General features: G+C 39.2%; 1 protein-coding gene across 3 annotated transcripts in view; it reads left to right on the forward strand.

Moving 5' to 3' along the window:
* npm1b (nucleophosmin 1b) overlaps window positions 1-13928 on the forward strand; it is a 37969-nt gene extending 24041 nt beyond the window's left edge. For 2 of the 3 annotated variants that reach the window (XM_015975685.3, XM_070554855.1), the window contains 3 exons: window positions 8503-8598; window positions 8686-8760; window positions 13464-13928. In XM_015975685.3, the coding sequence (XP_015831171.1) occupies window positions 8503-8598; window positions 8686-8760; window positions 13464-13517 (225 nt within the window). In that variant the 3' untranslated portion in view covers window positions 13518-13928. The remainder of the gene's footprint in view (window positions 1-8502; window positions 8599-8685; window positions 8761-13463) is intronic. The other variant, XM_054739354.2, reaches the window with a different exon arrangement.
* The last annotated feature ends 11816 nt before the right edge of the window (window positions 13929-25744 follow it).

The following is a 25744-nucleotide window of genomic DNA, read 5'->3' on the forward strand; positions in this document are numbered from 1 at the left end:
TCTTCTTCTTCTTCGCGCTCGCCACAAATAAAATGCTTGCTGTGTATCTTTTCACTCCTCCAGTCACGGGGGAATTAAATGTTCATATTTTTTTAGTTTTTTCGCGAGGTATTCTTCAAGCTTCTCTGTGTCTGCCGCTAGTTATCCTAGCTGTCTTTTTGTTTTTGAGGGTGCAATGGTGGCGGTGTAGACAACAGCGGTGCCCTGACCAGTCACAAGCTTGCGTTCTCTGTCTCGATGGACGGATGTTTAAAAAAGAGAGCTCGACTCCGTCCGTACTTGCGAAAGCTCTCCAGCAGGCTCTCAAGGACGGATAATGGCGTTGCGTGTCTCCGCACTGATGCACACGCAGAAGCATGACTCAAGCTTTGGTATGGAAGCCCATCACCGCCACATAAAAGACAGAAAATGTCCAATGGTGTGTCAGAATTATGAATTTAAGTCATTATTAGTTTAACCATTTATAGGGCACTCATTGAAGTAATCTAATTTTTAAAATTTCAACCCCTTGGTGTTGTTGTAAGGCAAGGCAAGGCAACTTTATTTGTATAGCACCTTACAACGGTATAGAACTGACCAAAGTGCTTCACAGACATTAAAAACATAAAAACAATACACAACATAAAAATGCATAAAAACTAAAGCTTAAGAACTAACACTGATAAAACACTAAAAAGACTTGAGCTGAGTTAAAAGCCAAATCATAAAAATAGGTTTTCAAAAGAGATTTAAAACCAGACAGTTGAGAGGCTGACCTAATACTCAAAAGCAGAGCATTCCAGAGCCTAGGGGCTGCTACAGAGAAAGCCCTGCCACCTCTGAGCTTGCGTCTTGTTTTAGGGACTTCCAAGAGCATCCTATCAGCTGACCTCAGACACCTGTGCAGAGGAATAAAAAACTAGAAGCTCAGAGAGTTACTCTGGAGCAAGGCCATGCAGGGATTTTAAAGCACCTTGTACTGGATTCTGAAATGAACAGGCAGCTAGTGCAGTGAGGCCAGGACAGAAGTAACGTGCTCCATCTTTTTCGCCCCAGTGAGCAGCCGTGCAGCAGCATTCTGCACCAACTGAAGACGTGAGAGGTGGGATTGTGAAACACAAAGGTACAAAGAATTACAGTAATCAAGTATTGATGTAATAAAAACACAAATTACTGTTTCAAAATCCTTTTTAGACAGCAAGTTCTTTACCTTGGCGATCCTTCTTAATTGATAAAAACTAGATTTAGGCGGATAATGGCGTTGCGTGTCTCCGCACTGATGCACACGTAGAAGACTGCACTGATCTGCCTGTCCTAAATAAGACCCCCATCCAGCACAACACCCAGAAAAGTCACACTCAGTTTCAAGAATGGGGCAAGCTGATCGAGGCCCACTGCACCCACCCTAGTCAAAGTACTTGGAACAAAGACTACAACCTCTGTCTTTTTATCATTAAAAAGAAGGAAGTTGGAGAACATCCATTGCCTAACCTCAACAAGACAATCAAAAAGATACTACAAAGCATGATTGTGGCCCCTCTTAAATGGCACATATACCTGGGTATCATCTGCATAGCAGTGAAAAGGACATCCATGTCTCTTAAGAATCAAACCAAGAGGTAGCAGATACAGTGAAAACAGTAATGGGTCCAACACAGAACCCCGGGAACCCCGCAAGAGAATGAGGCATTAGAGGAGGTAAAACCCCCTAGTGAGACACTGAAGGTTCTGTCGTTGTAGTCCATTACCAAAGTTTATTTCTGTTACAATTTTCAAAAATATGTATTTCCATGCAAAAAAATCTGAGAAAACAAGTAGATCAAATATGGACGTTGGCCCTGTTCTGGTAAAAGAAATCCCCAAATAAAATAACATGAACAAGTTAAATAAACATTATTTTTGAACTGTAAATATAATTACAAGGCACTTTTGAATAATCTGGCTAATTTTAGAACATTATATCACTGTTCAATAATACAGAATACATCACAATTATTAAACAATGTAGAATATTTAAATAAAAACAGATTACTGTAGAATATTTTTGTAAAGTTATTGAACAGTAGATATTATTTATTATCAAATACTAATTATAATATTTTCGAATAGATTTGATGATCTGCCTCAATGTTCATCATCATCACTGATGGTGAGATTGGTTGGTGCAATAACTGTCCTCCATTTCCCAGAGAAATCTTAGCTTAAAACTGCAAACTGATCAATATCATAATTGTTATTATTACCATTATCATGAAAATTAAGATTATCTCTAAAAACTACAGATTTTACCTAAAAATATTCATATTTTCTTTTACTTTGTTCAGGGTGTATGTTCAAATATAGCAGACTTAGTTTTAGAGATCTGACCGTAAACACGAGAGGAGACTGAGCAGTTTTCTGGTTCTGCAGACATACACCAATATTTGGTATGTTATAGCCCCACACTGATTGGTGGAATGGAGCCATGGCGCAAACTGTGACTGGCTTGACCTCTATTGATTGGTTGGGTGAAATATTGTAATTAATAAGAGTTTGTGAAAAGGCACACCAACATCATTTATGATGTGAGTGAAAGTGTCTAAATATGGATGTTGGTCCATAAAGGGTTAAATTTCATTAAGAAATACAAATTCATATTTATGAAGTACAGACTCATAATTTTGAAATTGAGCCATTTTCAGAAACTGACTCATAATTGAGATATAAAGTCATGATGAGATACAAATGCAACATTATGAGAATCAAAATAAACAATGAAATATAAACGCATTAAAAATCACTATGAGATACAAACTCCTTATGAGCTGCATCATTATATGAAATAGTCACTTTGGGGATAAAAGTCATAAGATACAAACAGAACTGTGAGATTAAAAGTCAAGTTATTTTGAGAAACAAACTCATTAAGAGATTAAAAATCATTATGAGACACAAAATCCTAATAAGACACAGACGGCCATTATTATGAGTTACAAAATCATAATTATGAGATTAAAAATCATGACACGATACCATTGTGAGATACAAAACCCCTAACATAATATAAAGATACAAAGTTAAATATACAATGCCATTTTTATTAGCTGTGTCATGAGGTACGTCATTATGTGATACAAAGGCATAATTGAGGTAGAAAACTGTTATGAGAAACAGTCATTATGAGAAACAATCTCATCGTTTTGAAATTAAAAATCAGTGTGAGACACACTCATTATTCAGAGATACAAAGTTCTTATTATAAGACAAAAATGCAGTCATTTTTGTGATTTACAAAGTCAATACAAGTTACAAACTAATATGTGCCAATCTCATAATAATGACTTTGAATGTCAAAATCATTACTTTTAAACTCGGATGACATTTCATGGGACATTTAATTTTCTTTCATGAGAGAGGAATGGGCTTTCTTACATAAGTACACATCTGTAAAAAAATCTTTTGAATTAACGTCTTAACGCCGGTTGTTGCAAATTTGCATCAAACCTGCATTTGCTCCAAAGGCAACCAAAATATTGCATGTACATGAAAGAAAATCCACAAGTGAATAAAATGTGTATAATTGATAAGGAATTCAGGCGTAAAGTGTTAAGGGGTAAATGTTTTAACTAAATTTAGAAGCATGTGTTTTTCGGTTCCAAAACAGATTGAAGTCATGCATATTTGATTCACAAACCAGGTCAAAGGAGTCATTTATGTATGATTGCAAGTATATAGAATTAGTAGTATAGTGACGGATTCCAGTGTCCTGAAAGTTTTCCCAAACATAAGCCTCAAATGTTCACATTCCTGAAAAATGACAATGACTGTTCCTGGACAGACTTGATGAGCAAATGTGTCCAAACTATGTGTTTGCATTGGATTGAAGACAAGAAATTGCATCAAATGATAGCGTGCTTGTGATTAAGTTCCATGTCTCATGCCATCTGTAATCAGCGTCTGGTCCAGATGAAAAAGCTTGCTGGCTTTGTGTGTTTATCAGCTGTTTCAGGTCCACAGCTGTCCTTTGGAAGTAGAGAACTGCCCGTAAATAATAAATATGTGGTGCCTGTGTTTGGCCTAGAGCCAGCAGCATACGTGTGTGCCTTTTTTTGTGAACCGTGGTGTGTTTGTGTCATAGTTTATTTCATTTTATACATTTTGATCTCTGTTGTTAAATGCAGAACTCTCAGGGACACACTATTATACTTTAACGAGAAAATTTATTTTCATAGAATTATTCCACCTGTGTTTTATTATAAGCGGAGCCTGAAGTTTTATTTGTATTTTTTTGTCTTTTTTGATGTAACTAGATGAATAACTTATGTATTTTTATGTGTATATAAAAATACTTGAAAAGTTAGAAACTTGTAGTCATTGAATCAAGTCATTTCCTCAGAATAACAAGAATACAAGAAAAGAAATCCACTTTATCATTTCAAAATGACAGTGTGCATGCTTTGTACTTCAGCCAATATCGTACTGAGAAAATGTAAATGTATATGAAAGAGTTTCCAAATTATCTAAATATTCTCAGTGCTTAAAAAGTTCTATTTTATGCAAAATCAACTTTTTGGAGTGTTTGACAATTTATGATTTTTTTCCTCATGAAAACACCCCAAACATGGCGTTTGGCTTCACACATGCATTTTCCTGTCTCAGCTGCTTGTTCCCTTCAGCTCTGCAAATTTTTGCTAAGCTACTGTAGTCAGCTGGATGGGTTGGTGCTGCATCGTCATTGATTTTTGGCTGCAAGAGGAAAAGGATCTCTGTCCACTCCTCCTGAAGAAGAGTTTAATCTGCTGAAATGGTTGGGACATGATGGTAAATCTGCAGTAAGTCCAGTCTTCAGGTGTGCAGCTTTGTGTTGAATTCACACAGAGAGAGGTGGGGTTCTAATCCAAGAATCTTATTTCCGACTTGTAATGTAAGTAATGAGTAAGGAAAATAACACTTTTAATAAAAAAATGACATCTCAATAGTGCAGACGATAATATTTTTATCAGGTATTGTGCCTAACGTTGCACTGGAAGATGAAAAATAGTATGTTTTTTTTTAGATGGTATGTAGAGATGTTGGCAAATTGGTCTTTTTTAAATATATTTGTATGAATAATGTGAAAATAGGCTTGATTACGGATGTATGTTCAAAAATAAAAATACTCATTCATGATGTAGCCCCCTTAAATTCTTGGTATACATCGTGGGACCTTGCAATTGTGTTGCTGGACTTTTAAAAACGGTCACTTTTAAATGTGTTTTCTGAGATATAACTTTTGTTATACAGTGCTCAGCATAAATGAGTACACCCCCTTTAAAAAATACAAATTGAAACGGTAGCTCAATGAACAAAAGAACAATTTCCAGAATTTTCTCAATGCTGGGTTTTATTGAACACTTGTTTAACTCCATAACATGAAGGATCACAAAATCTTCAGTTTTACTAAAATTGGAATTGAAATTAAATACAACCCGCAAGAAAAACGACTACATCTCGTATTTTGTATGACCACTGTGATTTTGAAGGACAGCACCAAGTCTTCTAGACATGGAATGAACAAGTTGGCGACATATTGCAACATCTGTCTTTTCCCATTCTTCAAGAATAACCTCTTTTAGAGCCTGGATGCTGGATGGAGAGTGATGCTCTACTTGCTGCTTCAGAATTCCTCACAGGTGTTCTAGTGGGTTCAGATCAGGAGACATACTTGGTCATTCAGTCACCTTCACCCCGTTCTTCAGAAATGCAAAAGTAGCTCTAGATCATTGCTGTGTTGGAAAAGTGCACGATGACCAAGTACACGGAGTGATGGCAGCATCTTCGCCTTCAGTACAGAGCAGGACATTGTTGAGTTCATGATATCATCAATGAAATGCAGCTCCCCAACGCCAGCAGCACTCATGCAGCCCCACATAAGGACACTGCCACCACCATGCTTTACTGTAGGCACCATACATTTCTCTTGGAAATCTTCACCTTTACGACGGCATATAGTTTTGAAACCATTAGTTCCAAAAACGGTGATCTTTGTCTCATCACTCCAGAGTCTAGAGTCCCAGTGGTCTTCATCTCTTTCAGCATGGGCCCTAGCAAATCCTAGAAGTGCTTTTTTTGTGCATGGGCTTTAAGAGAGGCTTCCTTCATGGACGGTACCCATGCATGCCATTGCTCTGCAGTGTGCGCCATATGATGTCATGGGAAACGGTCACTCCGGTTTGGCTTTCTACTGCTTTAGCTAACTGCAGTGAACTTGCATGGTGGTTTTCTTCAAACCTTCTCAGCAGAAGACACTCCTGCAGAGATAACTTCTGTGGAGGACATGGACGTCTCTGTAAGATGGTTGCACTTCCGTCTTTCTAACATTTATCGATCACTTTTGCTACAGTATTCTGACTGATATGTAAAGCTTTGCTGATCTTGTAGCTTTCACGTTTTCTGTGTAAAGAAATTTGTTCCTTTCTCAGATTTTGTGACATTTCTCTTCCATGTGGAGCCATTGCTGACAGCATGAAATGGGAAGGGCTTTTCTTAGTTAAGTAACACCCTTTATAGTCACCTGTCTGCTGGACACCTCTTAAATGAATCATTAGACTCACCTGTGGTTGACTGCCTAGTACTTTAAATTTTGTAGTCTTAAAGGTTGACTATAGTAAACGGACAATCTGGCAAACTCAGAGGTGGTGTTGCAACAACAGGACTAATTTTCCAGCTGCTGGGATGTTGGTTCATGTTCCAGAACAATGTTCAAAGACAAATCAAACAGGATAAGGACTACTTTCTACTAATATGTTTATTTTACAACAGTATTTACCATTAGAAATCTTCAGGGCTCAGAATCAGCTGCTTGACGTCAAATCTGCCATTTTACACAGTTCCAACCTTGCCTTGCTGAGCGGACTTTTCAGCGAGTTATTTTATTTTACCAAGAAGAATGCATCTCTTTTCAAAATAAATGACTTAAGGACCTCTATTAGGTCATGTCTCAAAGGAAAACCCAAGTCTAAGTGATCCAAAATCGATGCCAAAGCCTCTTCAAACGAGCGTTGTTCTGACCTGATGCTAACTTAGTAGATTTTCTCCATTGCCGCTCTAGCATTATTCCTGCCTAACAAATGTACGGCATCGTGATTGACAAGACCCACATTTTTGGGGGCCAATGGTAGACCTCAGGCTACAGTGGAACTTGGCTAGATCAACCTGCAGAGAAAACCCTTTAGCTATATGGTTTGTCTAGATATCTAGGCTAAAACTACCAATTCAGTGTTTTTACAATAAAACAGTTACATGATTTCTGTTTTTTTTTGAGTCGCCAACATTTGCAGCCCATTGTGAGACTGTCTTGCCATTGAAATTGAGAAGTTACAATAGAAACAAGTAAAAAGTAGGAAAATTTGTAGATATTGTAGTGTTACATTTGACTTCTGAAAAGCCTACTGAATTGCCTACCTGTTGTGGTTAAATATCACTCAGTGTGAAAGTTAAAATCAGGTGTTGTTGATTAGCAGTAAACAACTTTTCCAGAATGGAATGAAAGACCCTTACCACAAAGTTGTTTTTTTGTTTCTTCTTTCTTTTCCTCACCAAGCTGATGAAAAGGAGTGACACGTCTTGTGATGTTCTAAAGTATACGGTACAGTCATCAGCCAAACAGAAACGCTGTATGTAGGATACTAGTTTTTTGTTTTGTTTGTGCTGTACATTTTGTCTGATGCTTTTCAAATGGGTCAATTGTCATCATCAAAACCCTGCAATTTCTCAGGATTCCACACTCAAGCTGCATGTAGGGACAAGATCCTTAGCTTGTTGAACATGCAGTTGCACATATGACGTATGTGTATATGTTTTGTCACAATGAGACACTTCTAAATAAATAGAAGACCTCTGGGTTTTCCACTCTCCAGGTTTTCACACACCCACAAACCATCAGATGAGAGCTTATGCTGCTCTCCGCGCAAAAACAGGAGAGGGGTGGAGATACGAAGAAGCATTTCTAGTGTTTCTGTAATTCCCAAAGCTCAATTGTTTTAGAGTTATAATTGAGAACATTAATACAAAATTATTGGTTTGTGGAAGTCATGCACTTTATATAACAAAGCACAAATGAACTCAAATTTCTCATCAATAAAAGAACCTAGTTAACAGTTTCTATTGTATCACTACTTGCAAGCAAGAAAAACATAATTTGTACCTGATGTCTTTGAAAAACAAAAGATGATGTAATGAGACTAGAATGTGTTGTCCTTTTGAATGCCTTTATCCTCTTCCAGCTGCTTGCCCACACCAAGGCTGTAAACGCGAACCCATTCTAAATGGGTCATGACAGGACTACATCCCTGACGGCCCATTGGTCAGCAAAACAAGTCTTTGTTAGAATTTTGTTTTGTTTTGGGTTCAAACGGGAACACGGAAAAATAACATTATTTCTGAGAACTGACCTCAAGTAAAAGAGGAAACAGTGTGACATCAAGTCATTTAGTCTGTTGATCACCCCGATCTGGCAAATAAGTCTGTTTATTTTTCTAGATGTTTCTTTTTATTTATTTACAGACACAAGCCCAAGGAAAAGACAAGCCCCAGGCTGGCCCGTCCAAATCACCATCACTCGCTGAGATCAAAAACAAGCTCTCAACAGCAGCCAAGGAGGTCGGTCTATTCATGTCATTACAAAGTATTTCTTCTTATTGAAATTTTCTCTGATATATTGATTTAAATGTGTTTTTTTTTCCTCAGGGGAAATCACTACCGAAGACGGAGCAGAAATTTGAAAATTTTGTGAGAACCTCTTATAAAGTCACAGACAAAAAAGTAGGTAACTTGTTTATTTCCCTGAATGTAAAGTTGATCATTGCTTTTAAAAAATGGTTTAGTTTTTTTGATATCTGGTGTTAAAAAAGTTTGTATTGATTCTGCGTATTTATTATAAGGTTAATAAACCAATTCTTTCAATTACTTAGAAATATTTGCTTACAGTTGTTTGTGATGAATAGGTTTATGCAAATAACTTGCTTTAAAACCTCTTCGGGTTGGGTGATTGGACAACATTATTTTGCTCTTTTCTTACACAGTTTAGTAAAAGTTATTTGTTTACCTTACATGTTTCAGCTAGTAGCTCTAGCCGTCATCAGAGATCGCCGGTGATGGTGGTGTGACTTCCTTTTATAGGCGGGCAGCAGAGGAACGTGTTGCTCTCTACTGTGTGTCATCCTTGCTGATGACACTGATTACGGATAAAAACACAGTACGAACGCACAAAAGAGATTGGACAATAACTTATTGACCAGTGGCCCTAGGCTGAGCCCTTTACCAGTCATTTTTATGAGAATTTATTTTAATGCCCTTGTATTAGAGGATAAAAATTCCTTCCACTTCATATTGGCATCTTTTTCACAATTCTCTCTGTACATATTACACAACCGTAACTCCAGACACAGGAAATGCTTTTGTCATACTTGGAAATCCCGTATAATGTCCAACGAACCATTCAAAGCCTCACATCATTGACAGAACAGACACCTTCAACAAAAAAAAGTCTCTTTACATCCACAAGTGGTCTTAGTATTGTCCTGCAATAAAACGGCCCACAACAAGTCTTATGTCCTCAATCTAACAAACGCTGCTGAAAACATAAAAGCTTTCTTTTAGATGTGTCTTTCTCATCATAACCTCTTTTAGCATTGTTGTAACTTCAAACTGTTGATTGACATCCAAAGCGTTACCCTTTCTGCTGGGGCAAAAATGTCAGCTATTGGCTGGTAGGTTAGAAGGACTGCCCCCTATTCTAGGTCGAACTGATTTATTCAAAGTATATTGTTAATTGACGCATCAAATAGCCGATGTGTTTCAGAAAGCCATTGTGACGTGGACCCCTCGTGGCTTCTGCAAACTGAGTACACACACACACACACACACACATACACGTTTTTACTGACATGGACATTTTCACATTGTGGGGACATTTGGCTGGTCCATGCAGTGCCAAACACCCTAACCCCTACTTCACATGGGAGGCATCAGCAGTGTGGAATAGCAGTAGAACGGTTAACTCGCGAGCTTCACTGCATCCCAGTAATCAACGGGAGAATCTCCGCCACGGAGCGGCTTCTCCGTCGTGCTCCTCGCTAGACTGCAAGATCAGAAAATTCATCAAGACTTTGAAGTTTACGGTTTAGGATTAAAGCCATGAAAAACACCTGTTGCAACTCTGGAGCTATACTGGGAATAAATAAGCTGTTAGGTCACATGTATTGACGTAATCTACATAGATGCAAAATCGCATCGCCGCAGTAGCCTTACTTTCTAAATTACCGGAGGTTTTGCACTGAAATTGTGTGTAATTTCCCGTCTAGCCCTGTGTTAACTGTGGAAAGTGACGTGTCCCAGAAGCGACTGTAACGGAATTGAAGTGATGTAACTGTCTAGAGTTGTATTTTAATACACTGTAAGTAGATCACTTGTTATAATCAGAAGATAGGCTGTTTTTATCATCAGGGAGTTTAATTAAACACTCTGTATTGACTTTGAGACAAGAAAAGAGAGAGAGTTGGGATCGTTTGAGAATCTTCAATTTCTTAATTATAAATTCTTCACAATCTACCAGGACTAACTCTGTGATGGATGAAAATGGATTTGGATGTTGTGTTGGTGCGTGTGTGTGTGTGTGTGTGTGTGTGTGTGTGTGGTTGGTTCAGACTCCTTAGGCTGACGTCATTGAATCTGGTCGTCTTTGTTATGACTAGATATCACGAGGCTTATAAAGTGATGACATGAGCTGCTATTTTGCCGTGTACGTACCCAGCGGGGGCCTCCCAGGTAGATCAGGAAATGCCAGGTCCAAGAACCTCAGATGTGTACTGGAGCTGTCGGAGCAGCGGTCGCAGCACGTCAAAGCCCGTCTGAAGGGTCGACCCCGGTACCAATCGGCAGCGTCAGCAGGTGCTCTTATTTTGAAAGGATGTTGTCTGGTTGTTAAACGATGAAAATCTCCAACTTCACAGTTCTTAGTTTAAAGAAGAAAACACATCTGGCCAGGCTGTGCTTTTCTTTAGGATGACGGTGACTAGAACTGAAGTCAAAATGGAACTGAGCTTAAAATGGCGTTGCCTTGTTTTATATCTCTGAATTGTTGATAAGTTTTAGTAAAGCGGATTGGATACTTTAAGTCAACAAGTCAGATTCTCCTGCGGCAGCCGAAAGCTCTGATTGGTTGGAACAATGTGTCATGCGTTTCTATGGAGATGAGGGTCAGTCTGTCTGTGCAATAGTCCTGTTTTCATTAAACACAAATCATGACATCTTTATTCCACAGATCATTCACTTGATTATTATTGATCAGCATCTGTTTCGAATAGCTTTAATCACAAATTAAGTACTTTGATTAAGTAAAAGCGTTCTTCTTCTCCTCCGGACTCTTCTCCTGGAATGTAAACAGTCTGAGGAACACCCGACCATGGCGTTTTCAACACGGGTGTTACTGTGCACAGGGGCAGCTGTGTGGAGCTGAAAATAATGAACTTCATAACCTTACACGACTTATGGCAAAAATGGAGCCTGATCCTTTCTTTAGCGGCGTGGCGCCCTGCTTCTGGATCGCTCTTGAATTTATTCACAACGTGGCTGGTTTGAATCACCCCATAGACTATAACGGGTTATATTTGAAGCAGCAACGTTCCGCTGTCATTGATGTCTCCAATGTGAAGTAAAGGTAATGCTTGGTTGTAGAGGTATGGTGTGAATTAACTTGTAGTTTAGGTTAGAGCTAGGATAGAACAGCATTAGTTAGGGTAAGGGTTAGGCATAGTGGAGCCACTAAAATGAGTGGAAGTCAATGAAGGGTCCACACAAGGATACATTTGTGTGCGTGCGTGCATGTGTCCGTCCCTCTCAGCCCCCTCTAAAAGTCAACTGCACAAATTTAATGCATTTTTTTGGGGGGAATGACAAATATTGCTTACAAATGTTTACATACAGTCCAACCTTCATAGACTGCCACTAATGGGTTATGTATTAATGAAATTCATTATGCTTTGGTTAAACCAACAAACAACGACACGGGCAAGTGTCTTGGTGCCTGTCATCTGTTGGAGCGATGATGTGGTGTGTTCCTTTTTCAACAAGACACTTGCCTGTTTAAGAAGAAGCCTTTGTTCATTAATAATGGGTTACTAGACTAGAAGAAGGACTTTATTCCTATGGCACCTTTCATGGATAAAATCACAAGTGCTTCACAAAGAGTGAACGGAAACAATAAACAACTTCAAGCAAAAGGTAACAGACCATATTTATTGGAGCCAGTCAACCAAAAGCTTGTCTAAATCAAACTGTCTCCAGCTGCTGTTTTAAAAAGTCAGTAGACCATCACTATCCTCATACCTTCCACTGTCCAATAAGCCTTTTGCATTTCTCCAACACAAACAGCATTTTTCTGTTATTTATTTTTTAATTGCTCTATTCATTTTGTCTTGTTTCGATGAAATGTAGAATGCCTGCTTAGACAAACCTACACTAAATGACTTACTGGAGTTTTTATTTTAGAATGTTAGTCTGTGCATTTGATCGATTTTCTTTTCTTTTCATGGCGCTGCAACAGCGGATATTTTTTATAGCTGTGGCTGTTTTTTCTGTCCCTCACTCAACACCCATCATGGGTGTGAGATGTAGAGGCAGATTCGCTGGCTTCCTGCAGCAGCGGAAAGGGATTTTTTGTAATGACACTCTGGACTTAAACACGCAGCTTCAGCCCTAATTTGCATTTTTAACTGAGTTGGTATAAATACACCAGACAATCTGTTTAATAATAGATCCTTTGCTTGCTATTTGGCTTCCTTAAGAAAGACTGCATCCTTCTGTGGGACATGCAGTTTGAAAATGTATCTGTCATTTTATTTGTCATTTTTATTTCAATTTTCAATAAGAAACACAAGCAATGGTTCGCTATATGCTTAAACAAGGTTTGATGTATGTCATTCTCACACAAACCTCTGGTATCTATAGAGTTGAAGCACATGCAAGTAAAATTTCCATGACCATTTTGGAATTAAAGCCTTGTAATGTCTGGCACCTCCTTGCTTAGATAGGTCACTGTTTACTCGAGTCAGCCCATTTACACTGTAAGAGTTAGAACCGTAGAAAGAGCAGGTGAAAGCTCTTTAGAGTGACACGAGGGCCGGGTGGACAATGCGAAGCGTGGGGGTGGAGCTGGGTTTGGGTCTGGGAGAGTTTGTTGATCCCAGTGTGTAGAAACATCTGTGGAAGTGCTTTGGTTTCATCAGCCAAGGCTGAGATCTGTCAGACCTGAAGCACCTAGTCATATGCTCTGGTATGTGCTGCTGCCCCCACCCAACTCCTCGTCGTTCCCCAGCAGCCCCATCCAAACTCGGCGTTCCCACAGGCGACCGGCACAGGAATCATGTTGTAGTAAAACTGAGTCATGTGCCTCGTGCTGTTTAGCACTTCATTTGGATGATTTATATCTTTACTCTCTTTCTTTCTCTGTTTCTCACCTTCCTCAGGTGGTCAAAGATCTCTGGAGTTTTTTGCAAACACTGAAGACGGAGAAGAAGTAACACATTCATCCAGAAGGATTTCTGTTCTCCTGCAAGACATTTAAAGGCACAGTCAACAATGTTTCTCCACTGGATCTCATCCTGTCAGTACAGCTAAGGGCTATGATCAGAAGAAACAATTACTGGAATTATGTAAAGAATTTAATCCATTGGCTTAGGTTACTTTTTTGTACCTTGATGCAGATCCAAATCATTCATAGAACTGGTGCACTCCCAAGTTGAGATTTTAAGGCTGCAAATTCTGTTAAAATGTAGTTGGTGCTGTCTTCCACTTCTTGTAGGTGTTCAACGTGCTGCTTGACTCTACAGAGGTTTGTGTAGCCCAATTTAGGAATGCATTTCTAACATTTATGCCGTCCACACACAATAAAAATTCCAACATGATTAATCTAAATGCAATGAACAAAAAAATGTTAAAGATTTGATAAAATCTAAAGCTAAAATTTAAAGGTGAAAACCTGATAGGTAGAGTAGCGGAGCAGCTATCATTTCGGTGAGGGGGTGTCAGGAAATCCTCAAATGCTAAAGGATTTGGATTTTTAGTAAAAACATTCTAAGATACACACATATATTAATCTTGCTTTAATTTAACATAAAGCATAAAACTACCCATAAAATCAAAACAACTGTATTTAGATTGTCAGCAGATGGTTTCAGGTTTCACCAAATGTTTCTTTTGCTGACTAGAATGTCAGGCTGATGCTACCAATCTAATAGTTGCTTTGACTGTCATCTACTGCTGCTTGTGAGTGCTTTACGTGTTCACGTCTACAATAAGGATGTATTAGAGTAAATAATTCAGTAGGAGAAATTGCAGATTGTGCCTTTAAAAGTCTGATCTGCAACCAGAAATGAATCAGAGTTGTGACTCCTGTAAATTTTGACCTAAATATTCAAGAACTTTCAAGACTGCTGATGGCATAATTTTATATTTTCAGCCAGTAAGTGTCTTTTGCTTTTGTCAGTTCCTGTTTTTAAACATGTTCATTATAGTACATGTCAATTTTTCACAACACATCAGCATTTTTCCAGTCATACAAAAGTATTGTAATTGATCTAATCATTCAAAAATGTTGTTCATTCAGTTCCGTTAAAGCTAACCCTGGTAGATCCCTTATACTACATACATCTGGAGAGTGTAGTGTCATTTAAAGAAACGAAAAACTAAACAGTATACAACATAAATAGCCTTTATCATCCCACAGTAGGGACAATCAGGTGTAAAGTATGAGTACTATCCCTCAAAAATGAAACTGAACGTGAGTTAAAGTTTCAGCTTTTCATCATAGTGACAACGATGAGTAGAAAACAAGCCCTGTACTAAACAGCCTTTACAAAAACAAAGTAAGTCTAGATGAGGAACTTCAGCAATATGTGTTTAAAAGACACCAACATTTGAACATACCGTAAATCCTCTAATATTGGCCTGTATTTAAATTAACTGCCAGGTATCATATTTTGGCCGGAGTCGGCGGAGGTGAATATTGGCCGGTTTTTTATTGTGGCCGGGTGGAATGTGGTAACAAGCAAGTACGGGGGGCGGTTGTGTCATCCGTCTCACTTTTGATTTGCCAGTTATAGACCGCGAGGGTAACTGTAACCTTGCGGAGACGAAGAGGAGGCAAACATTTGATGTCAAGTTCAAAGAGAACGTGCTGATTATGCTGCAGAACACTCTGGGGAGCAGTAGGGGTTGTATGAACTAGTCACTAGTCGACTTCACCGCTCTATAGTGACTTTTTATGCCTGTCATCGACTAGTCGCTGTCAGGTGATAATGACCGGCAAGATGCAGTCCACGGAAAAGACAGCAGCCTGCTGTCAGCAGGTGACAAGCTCCTGCGCGTCGGGAGGCAACGCGCTGTGCCAGAGCGTCGGTACTGACACCCGCCGTAAAACGGACATTTAACCAAATTGTGACCTTTACCCTCTTGCAATTTAACCTTCCCGCATGCAAAGCTCTGATTTTTGACACGCTTCAGACATCTGCGTCCTGAGCACGGCCACAGTAACATTATCAAATCAGGTGTCGCCACCTCAAAAACTAATTTAACACGCGATCGTTCATGTCGGCTCATTTCCTTTTATTTTTTCTGTCTTTTATTCTTTTATTTGTGCCTGATGCTTTTCGCTGCTGTGGATCGGGGCGCATCACCTTTTTGTCCTCGGTGAAGCACCTAACTGATGTGGCTGGCGAGCACCCCGCTGTTTTTGCGGTCGGTAGATCTTTTAGAACTGCAGTTCAAAGGTAACTCATAAGGTGAATATATATGAAGCCAGGTAGCAGTTTTTCTTTAGGATTGAGAGGAGATGCAGGAAGATAATAAACAGGCAGGGGCGGCGTTAGGCCCGGCTACTTGGGCTGAAGCCCCAGATGTTTTATGAAAAGCCCCGGATCTCAAATGTGGCAGTAACATGCAGTACCAAAGTCCAACAGAGAGGAAGCAGCTGGCAGTAGTTTGTATACAGCCTGCCTGAGCCTCCACCACTGAGGAAGAAGCCCTTCAGCAGCCAGCTTCGTCTACACTCTGCCTGAAACGCATGAGTGAAGATGGACATAAGGACGTTTTTTAGACAAAAAGTACAACGACAGAACCCCAGCTTTGATGATACTAGTGTTGACTCAGGTTTGTGAGTCTTATTTGAAAATATTTGTTGTGCTGCTGGTTTGCCTAAAGTTAGCTTACTATCAGGTAAAGTTGATGGAGAAAGAAAGGGAATATTTACTATCATCTCACACTAAACACTAACAGGAACAATACTCTGCCCTGAATATGCTTAATATGTAGCTTCAGATTAAAAATTATGTGGTGCAAGACAACTATATATGATTTTGACTAGTGCATGTCTCGTGTGTGTGTGCGCGCGTGTCTGTGTGTTAAGCCACGGATCTTCTTCAGTCCTAAATCCGCCCCTGATAAACAGGCAGGACAGGAAAATAGTCAAATAAAAACAAGTTAGTTTTTGTACCTGCTGTTGCAACAAACAGACACCATTGAAGGTCATCAGAAGTGAGGAACAGAAAATGAAATAATTATTTTAATGTTTAGAGCAGCAGGAACTCCGAGGGGCTGCAGGCGCATCAGTGAGTTTGCGGCCGCTGCACAGGGGGAGGGGGGAGAGGGCTGAAGCAGAAACTACCGTTGTTAAAAGAAATGTGTTTAACTTTGAAAATGTGAGCGCAATTTTAATTGTCAAAAACTCCTGCAAACCATTAGTTCATTTTGCTCAAATAGAAATTGAGGCCTGCCTCTAATTCTGGTCCTCCTTCCAATAAAGGCCTGGAGCTTGATGAGCTTGAGTCAAATACAGGCCCTGGCCTGTATTAGAGGATTTACGGAATATAAATGTATTCTTGTGAGATACATACACATTAGAATCAAACCTAAGCACATATCATATTGAATTAAATATACTGGCCTTTGAATTGACATCAGAACAATAAAAGTTCAGAAATTTGACTTCCTGTCTGACCCTAACCCTTTAAAGGGTCATGTGTTGGTATGGTAGTTTGAAACCTTTTTGCTTGACCTTAAAATGTCCAAGTAGTACTTTCTTGATCATTTACCCCCAAATGTTTTCCCAGTAGCTGGTAGGTTTTCTGTGAAAAATCATTTTATTTTTAGTTTGAAAGTTGGCAGCAGAACTTTTACTTTTTAAATGTTTGCTTACTCTGTGCTTCCATGTACCTTTAGTTCTCTGTTGGAAAATTATGTTTCATTTTGCTATTAAAGTGTTTTGACTAAAACTCCTTTCGTTTAAATGGAACTGCTGATTTTGCTTGGTTTTTCATCATCAAAACAATAATAGATTCAAAACGGTTCCCTTTATGATCACACGTTTTTGTCCAAAACATGAAGATGCTGGGATCAAAGTTAAGGAGTTCCTGTTTCACATCACTGAATTATCAGTTAAGCATGGTAGTGGGTGCATCATCATATGGGGCTGTTTTGCAGCCGGTAGGACTAAGGCAAAGGTAGGCAATAATGTACAAAATAATAAAAAACATTTGCACCTAATTATTATTCTAGTTAATTATCTAATTATTTGTTGGGTCTTTAATAATCTGATTCATCTTTGTTGCTACCACTGGGGGTCACTGAAGTCTACATGTTCACTTCAAATCCAGATCCTATAATGACAATAAAATTGATCCGGCCTTCACCTGAAATGTGAGTCAAACATGACTTCACTGTCAGCTGAAGATGGTTTTTGCCCCATAGCCACAAGGAGGTAAGCGGATGCATCCATGGCATGACACACACTTTTATATTCCAAGTACGACAACCGAGAGGCACGTGAAATCCCCACGTTATGGCTTACTCAAATTCCAGTCTGGGGTTTGACTGAACTAGCCTGGAGGTGCTGACACACCAAACTCTTAAAGCACATACACATTAATAAAGAATAGTAGAGCTTCTAGGTTTTCTGATGTTGAGAAAATAGCACTGATCGTTAGTTTTTATATCTAGTTCTTAAAAACAATTACATCAAATACTTGTTATATGAAAGAGTAGCATGTTCTTTAGTTTCATTTGTTAAAATCTTAATGTCTTCATGGATGTGTAGACACAAAGCAGGTGTGTTGAAGCTGAGAGTGCAGGTATCAGTGCACAACGTACCAGCCAAACACATCATTGGGCCATTAGGGAAATTTTGCCTGTTTCTTTAATCCAGGTGTCACATGACATGAGACAGTCATGTGACAATCTGCTTTCAGGTCAGGTGAGTGTGTCTGAGGACATGACTACATCCTGGGAGAGTTTCAGTGCCTTTTAGAGAGGATATTTCAGCTTTGCCAAAACAAGACTCAAGACTGAATAATGTAAAGTTGATCCATCATTGTATATGATTGTTTTTATTTTTATTTTTTTATTTATTTGTGCATCCAGGTTAAAAGCCTTGCTAGTATTTGTGTAATAGATGAGAAATGCTTGTATAGCAAAAATTCAAACACCAAATAGGGATCCTAAGTGCATTTCAGAAGGCTAATCTTAAGAAAAAGGTGTTATCTGTGTTCAGTACAATCTGAAACGTTTGTTGATTTATGTTGCCAAAAAAAGAGAATGTTCAGTTTAAAAAACAAAATTAAAGCCAGCATTTGTTGTTTTAACTTGGGACCAGTTGCCAGTCCATCACAGGCTCTCATAGCGGCAAACAGGACTCACTCACGCACACACACCTACAACTAGCCAGTTGCGCTAACACAATTTGTCTGTGGGAGGAAACTGGAGAAACCAGAGAAAACACTCATGTCCTTGGTGAAAACATGCAAACTGTGCAGAAAAGTCCCAGCTGGGTGTTGAACCCAAGACCTTACTGTGAGACAACTATGCCAACAACTGCATCATCATGCAGCCTATTGCGTTAATTTATCTAAAAACCTGGGTATGTTCAATCTCTAAAAGCAACTTTGGGTGTGGATAAAGCAGACCCTTCTGAGCACTTGACTCCCAAGCTGTGGGTTTACTCGTGGTAGTTTCTGTAAGAGGTACAACTGAGTTTTCAGGCTTCTCTTGTAGAACCAGCTTCCATCTGTAAGGAATGCTCACTGTTCTGTAGGAGTGGGCTTCAGACTTTCCCTTTTGATAACTCGTACAGATGAGGTTGGCTTGAGTTCTCCTGGCTCATCCCTTTAGTTATGCTTTAATGGGCATAGGCTGCTGGAGAACTTCATAGCTGTTCTTACAGATGTCTTCAGCACAGCATCACTCTCATGCACAGCCGGCTTGTAGCAACTAGTATCAATGAAATTACAAATTTCCATTGGATACAACCACCATTTCTTCCTGCCAAAACTGTTAGTCTACAAGCGTCTCTCCAGACATCTCAGAACTGTCAGCATATCATTCTCCAACCAGCCTGTTTTCCATGAATCTCAGGCACAGATTATGCAACCTCATTCTGCACTGTTCTTTAAACTGCCCTGAGGGAATGTTAACACCGCTGTCAGACATCACTCCGCTCACAAATCCTGCTCCTTTCACGGCTTCAAAAGCAGAGGTGGCAAGGGCGGCGACGCCGGCTCATTTTTGGAGTCTTATTTTGTCGTCTCACTTTTATATCTCTGATAAGCAATGCTAACATTTAGTCTCCTAAGAAGTTTGGTGCTTCTAACTGAGGACATGAGTTTCATGCTCCATCTCTAGTGGAAAGAAATGTAAGGTCATGTCTCTGCAGGCATGTACATTTCCGCCCTCTTCTCACAACTTGAAGGGATAATTGAATTTAAAGATGGCTGCTGTGCTTCTAGATTAGAATAATGAGTTCAATAAATAGGTGAACATAGTACTCCACAAATAGATGTTCCACAACTACATGACACATCTGAAGACATAAGACTATCACAATGGATCAATTTATAAATGTTGCTATTGGAGTAAGGTGAAAAAAATAGGGATATAGCTTAAAAATTAAAAAGGCGATAAAAAAAACTAGTTTTGAACAAGATCTGAATTTACTTGTGCATTTTGGCGACCCCTTGTGGTAGTGGGATAGATCTTAATGTAGAGCAAAGATTTTTATTAAAAAGGAAGTTTTTTTTAACCAAACTAAACATTTTTGATGCAAACATTTTCATTTTTGTTTAGTGTAAACTATTTGGGTGCCTTCTCCAACTATTTTCGATTTATTTAAAAAATTAAGATAATGAGCACTGATCAAGTACATTGTTAGAGCAAAAAGTTAATTTCACAAACACCCCTCCCGTGGCGACTGTTTTGACCTTTGTTCTGAGGAAATAAGTCCATCTGTGTTTGATGTGACAGGTTGGCACATCACCTGGATACATCCAAGTAAATGAACCAGGAGGGAAAAAAATATAAAGGGAACATTTCAAGCATCCACAGAGAGCTTTCAGAATGGAACAATGACTTTGCCCTGAGGGGAAAAAGTGATCATGCTGGTATGTTTATATTAGAGAGAAAAGAAGCCATCATTGTCATCACCAGTGATTTTCTCTTTCACAGCTAAATTTTGACAGTTGAGTGTATCTTAATGACAATTCCTTCTATGTGTAAGTCAACTGTCAGAAGTGATGTGCTTATGTAAACATTTTTATTATCACAAAAAAAGAAAAACAGAAAAAAGCAGTCAGCTTAAGTCAGTCAAGGTCTGTGAACTCTTTGGTGTTTTCTCTAATACTCTGTAAACCAAAAGGAGCTATTTTTATCTTTGTCTTTTTAACTCAGAATATTTGCTTGCACCTCTGATAGATGCTGCAGTTTTGCAGATTCTCTGTATTCTGTATTCACTTTTTTATTTTGTGGGGTGTAGGGTTTGTTTACAGATTGGAAGTACTTCCACAGAGCAAAAGTGGTGAAGTATCTGGGCTAATGGGAGGAAGAGGTGGGGGAGTTCACCCTCTACCTTCCCGTAAGCCAAGCAAGGCCCATTAAAACACAGCCCAGCTGATACAGCAATAGGACATGCAGTTATTAATACAGACGAGGGAGGTGCACTCACCTCGACAAGCGCCAACATGCGAGTGTATTACTTCGACTGCTGCTATGGCAAAGATGTGAGTCACATTCCTTTGCCCAATAACCGAGTTTTATTTTTCTCCCTAAATCAGTGGAGAGGTGTTTTTGAGTTATTTAACTCAAATTGGAGAGAATTTCATTGAGCAGGTTATCCTCCGTCATAGGGATTCTGTGTTCATTTATCTAAATAACTGAACTGGGATTATATTGGTGTCCCAAATATCTTTTATTGATTTGCCTGTTATAGATTATTTAGAAATGTCTTGACATCACAGATCTCATCTACATTTGGTGTTTTGGACAAGTGAATCCCCGTTTGGTTGGTATGAGATCAGGAAGAACTGAGCCCATAAAGCTGCTATGTACAGATAGATGATTTTCATGGTTTTTTGCTCAGTCCTCACGCTCAGTTTCATGTTGTTACACTGGAAGTACAGGATGCAGGAAGATTTTACTCACTTGTTTGGGGTCTATCAAAGAGTTCAGCGTTATCAGGTTTACAGTGATGTATCAGAGAAAAGTGCAGCTTGACCAGAATATGTGCACTATAAGTTTGTTCAAATCCATTTGTTTTACCCATTTATCCATTTGTTTTTTTTTTTAAATATAAATTTATCACATTTTGTTTCATCTTTGATTTGAGTATTTTTTTGCAACCAGGTTGCTGTTGATTAATACCGAGTCAATTTATACAGGTCATGACCCTAACATCTTTGTGTGCAGTATGGTGAATTTAACTCTGGAAGCACAAACCATGTGGAGTTGATGATTATGTGAAAAGTTAAAAAGACAGAAAAGTCTATATCTGTTAGCTTTCACCCGAGTAGACAGTTTCATTATTTCAAACCCATGATTATTTTTGTTTCTGGAGTACAACAGGGCTCTGTTTTGGGAATTTTCAGTTCAAATGGCCAGTTCAATTTGGTCTTGACTTGTATTAAAGTCCCATCTAACCCCTGATTTACACCAAGTGCAAACCAAACTCAGTACAGTTTCCACAAAAACCAAAAATCATTGAGTTCAATCAGAGCATTCACACCGGCTGTGGTTCGGTTGCAGATCCAGATGCAGAGCTCCAGAAGGTTTCTACAAGAAGTCTATATTTGTCAGATGCTGCATGCAAATTTTGTTGAAGGTAAAGAAATTACATGAGCCAGAAAGGAAGTTGGGTGCGTGCCAACCATAGCCTGGCAAGCCAGACTAAATAAATGTATTATTTATCATTCTTTGCAAAGCAAGAATTTGGTCTAGTTGACTAGGCTATGCCAACCAGGTTTATCCTATATATTTTTACAAAAATCTGTGTTTTTCTGGCTTTTTATCATTATTGACAGGGATATCCGTTTATCCCTGTCATTTGTAAATGAGGATGAAAAGTCACTGTAGGGCGTTCTAGCTGTGAGCAGAAAAGAACTTCTGTAGTGGTCCATGTTGCAGTAGATCTGAAGAAAACTTGAACTGAAGACACTGTCTTGTGAAGACTCAGCATTGTACATTATGATATTCATTTTATGAAGTCACACTTATGAGACATGTACGATGAAGAACACTTAAGTGGGTGCTACTTTAGACCTACAGAGAGATTTGTAGAGATAAACAAAGATGAAAAATAAATAAATAAATATATATATACACACACACAAAGCCAATAACACGGTTTGGACCGAAACCAAAGATAAGATGTTTTATTTATCCCACAGTGGGGAAATGTGTGCATTACCACAGCTCAGATAGAACAAAGGAGTACAAAAGTGACCCAAAAATGCAAAACACTATCTACAACAGTTGTTCCTATGTGCATTATGGATAGGGGGTTGTGAAACATTGTGGAAATATTACATAAAAAGTATCAGCTTTTCTGCTACAACTACTTTTTACTGACCGAGTGATAGTTATCTGTGAATACAGGAAAGACAATGCAAGCACAAATATACATATATAAGATGCATTATGCATGGAGTGCTGACGGTACAGTTAAAGTGGCGGGGTGACTCATGACATCATGATGGGTTAGAAATCCTAACTGCTGTCGGAATGAATGATCTACGGAAGTGCTCCTTCCTGCAGCGGGGGTGTATCAGTCTCTGACTGAAGGAGCTGCCCAGTGCACCCACCGAGTTAAGCAGTGGGTGATGTGGGTAGTTTATGATGGACGTCAGCTTAGCCAGCATCCTCCTCTCGCCCACCACCCCCACAGACTCGAGAGGGCATCCCAGCGGGCAACCAGCGGGCAACCATCGGGTTGTCGGTCTCAGCGAACCGCCGTACTTCCCTGGGACAAACTATCAGTCTCAAAAAGAAAAACACCATTTGAAGTCACTGTAACATTAGTAATTTACATTTAATTAAAGACCGTAAGACATTAAAATTTCATATCGAGTATGAAATCCATCTTACGGACACTGGGTTATTTCAATCAGTAGATTGGAACTTTTTAATGTAGGGATTTAGATGACACCTTGTATTAACTGAGAGACAAGAGAAGAGAGAGAGACCTTCAAACGTTTAAGATGATTTGTTACTAAATACTTTTAAACAATTTAAACAATACTAACTCTACTAATGATCGATGTTCTGTTTGAATGAGGTGTGAGATGGTTGGTGTATGTGAATGAGTGTCATTCAGAACTCTCGTATCCGGAGAAACAAGTCTGAGTGGGATGATGTTTTGCTCCTAACTGATCAGAGTAGTTTCATAACCACATGGGATGCCATATTGTCGCATCCACATACCCTCAGTGAGACCTCCGTACAGATCCGGATGCCAGATCCACAGACCCTCCTTTGGTACTGGAGCCGATGAAACAGCGTTGACAGTACGACAAACCAGTCTTTGGATAGTCTCCAGGTAAAAAGCGACAGGTGTTTCACAGCGACGAAAGGGGACCCTCCTTGAGTCAGCTAGTTCAGCTTTTATTCTGAAAGACACCGTTGCTTGGTTCACAAAACAACTGATTTTCCCAACTTGGTGGTTCGCAGCTTAAAAAGTGAAGTTCGGATGGCCGGTCCGATTACTCCACTTAGCATGCGGTGAACTCCATGAGATCTTGAGAACTGAACTTGGGTGCGGATTTAGGACTGAAGAAGATCCGGGGCTTAACACACACACACACACGCGCGCGTGCGCGCATACACACACACACACACGTGACACGCACTAGTCAACATCATTTATATATATGAATGATATATGATTGTCTTGTACCACATAATTTTTAATCTGAAGCTACATATTAAGCATATTCAGGGCAGAGTATTGTTCCTGTTAGTGTTTAGTGTGAGATGATAGTAAATATTCCCTTTCTTTCTCCAACAACTTTACCTGATAGTAAGCTAACTTTAGGCAAACCAGCAGCACAACAAATATTTTCAAATAAGACTCACAAACCTGAGTCAACACTAGTATCACCAAAGCTGGGGTTCTGTCGTTGTACTTTTTGTCTAAAAAACGTCCTTATGTCCATCTTCACACATGCGTTTCAGGCAGAGACTGTAGAAGAAGCCAGCTGCTGAAGGGCTTCTTCTTCAGTGGTGGAGGCTCAGGCAGGCTGTATACAAACTACTGCCAGATGCTCCCTCTCTGTTGGGCTTTGGTACTGCATGTTACTTCCGCGATTTAGATCCGGGGCTTTTCATAAAACATTCGGGGCTTGAGCCCAAGTAGCCGGGCCTAACGCCGCCCCTGACTGAACTTAACATGGGGTTGAACTAGTTTTATTAATCTGGATGTTTTGAATTCTGGTCAAATCAAAGCTGGCAGATTTATAAACACCACAGAGACTCTGCCACGCTTCCTGACTAGGAAGGTTCTGATTGGATCAGCAACAGCAATGTGTCATGCTGTTGTTTTCCTTACGTGTGTCAGTGTGTCTGCTGAACTAGATTAAGTCATATTACTTATTAAAACATATTAATTGTAATATTGTGATTTCACAGAATGGTCACATTGTATTATTGACTAACAGTTGTTTTGATTAGCTTTATTAAAAATAGAGTTCTTTGATTTAATAAAAGAAAAGAGTCTCTTCGTCTTCTGACTTCTTTTGCTGGAAAGTAAACAGTTTAGGAGCGAATGCGTGACCTTGAGGCTGTCTCATGCACTCTGGCGCTGTGTCAAAGGCAGCTGTGGATAGAGGTTAAATAACCTTGGAGGAATAGCTCCTTCGTCACGGACAACAAAAGAGCTACTGGTGTTTAGCACTATCTCGTTTCCTACGGTATCGCAGGATTCCGGTTCCAGCAGAAGTGTCTCAGGCAAGATACCCGATGGGAGGGGTGAGTTTTCCTTGTTTGCATTAAAATCTAACATGTTTGCTGATTAGTTATAACAGCTTTAAGTCTAAATATGGGTTCTTCAGTTGAGAAAATAATTCTACTTCTTTGTGATGTCTTTATCAGGATTCCCTTCTGAAACAAAGAATTGTTTCTCTTTGAGCTAAAACACTGATTTATATGTACAGGTGCTTGAAAATAGTGACATTATGAAACCTCAACCATGTAACTGAAAGTGTCAGTTTAACATAAAATTAAAATCTGACATTAGGTTTTATTTTGATTTACATTTATGTTTCTCCCTCATTTGTCCCAGATCAGTCCAACAGCAGCCTCAGGGTGCATTTATATCAGAAATTTGACAGATACGCCTCTCTCCGAATATTAAGGTTCAACAAGGCAATTTGTCACTCCCCAAACTTCAAAAGACTGATATCTGTAATGACTCTAGCCCCCGAGCTCTGTGAGGCTGCTG

The sequence above is a fragment of the Nothobranchius furzeri genome, chromosome 1, assembly GCF_043380555.1.
Source record: "Nothobranchius furzeri strain GRZ-AD chromosome 1, NfurGRZ-RIMD1, whole genome shotgun sequence".
NCBI classification, from domain to species: domain Eukaryota; kingdom Metazoa; phylum Chordata; class Actinopteri; order Cyprinodontiformes; family Nothobranchiidae; genus Nothobranchius; species Nothobranchius furzeri.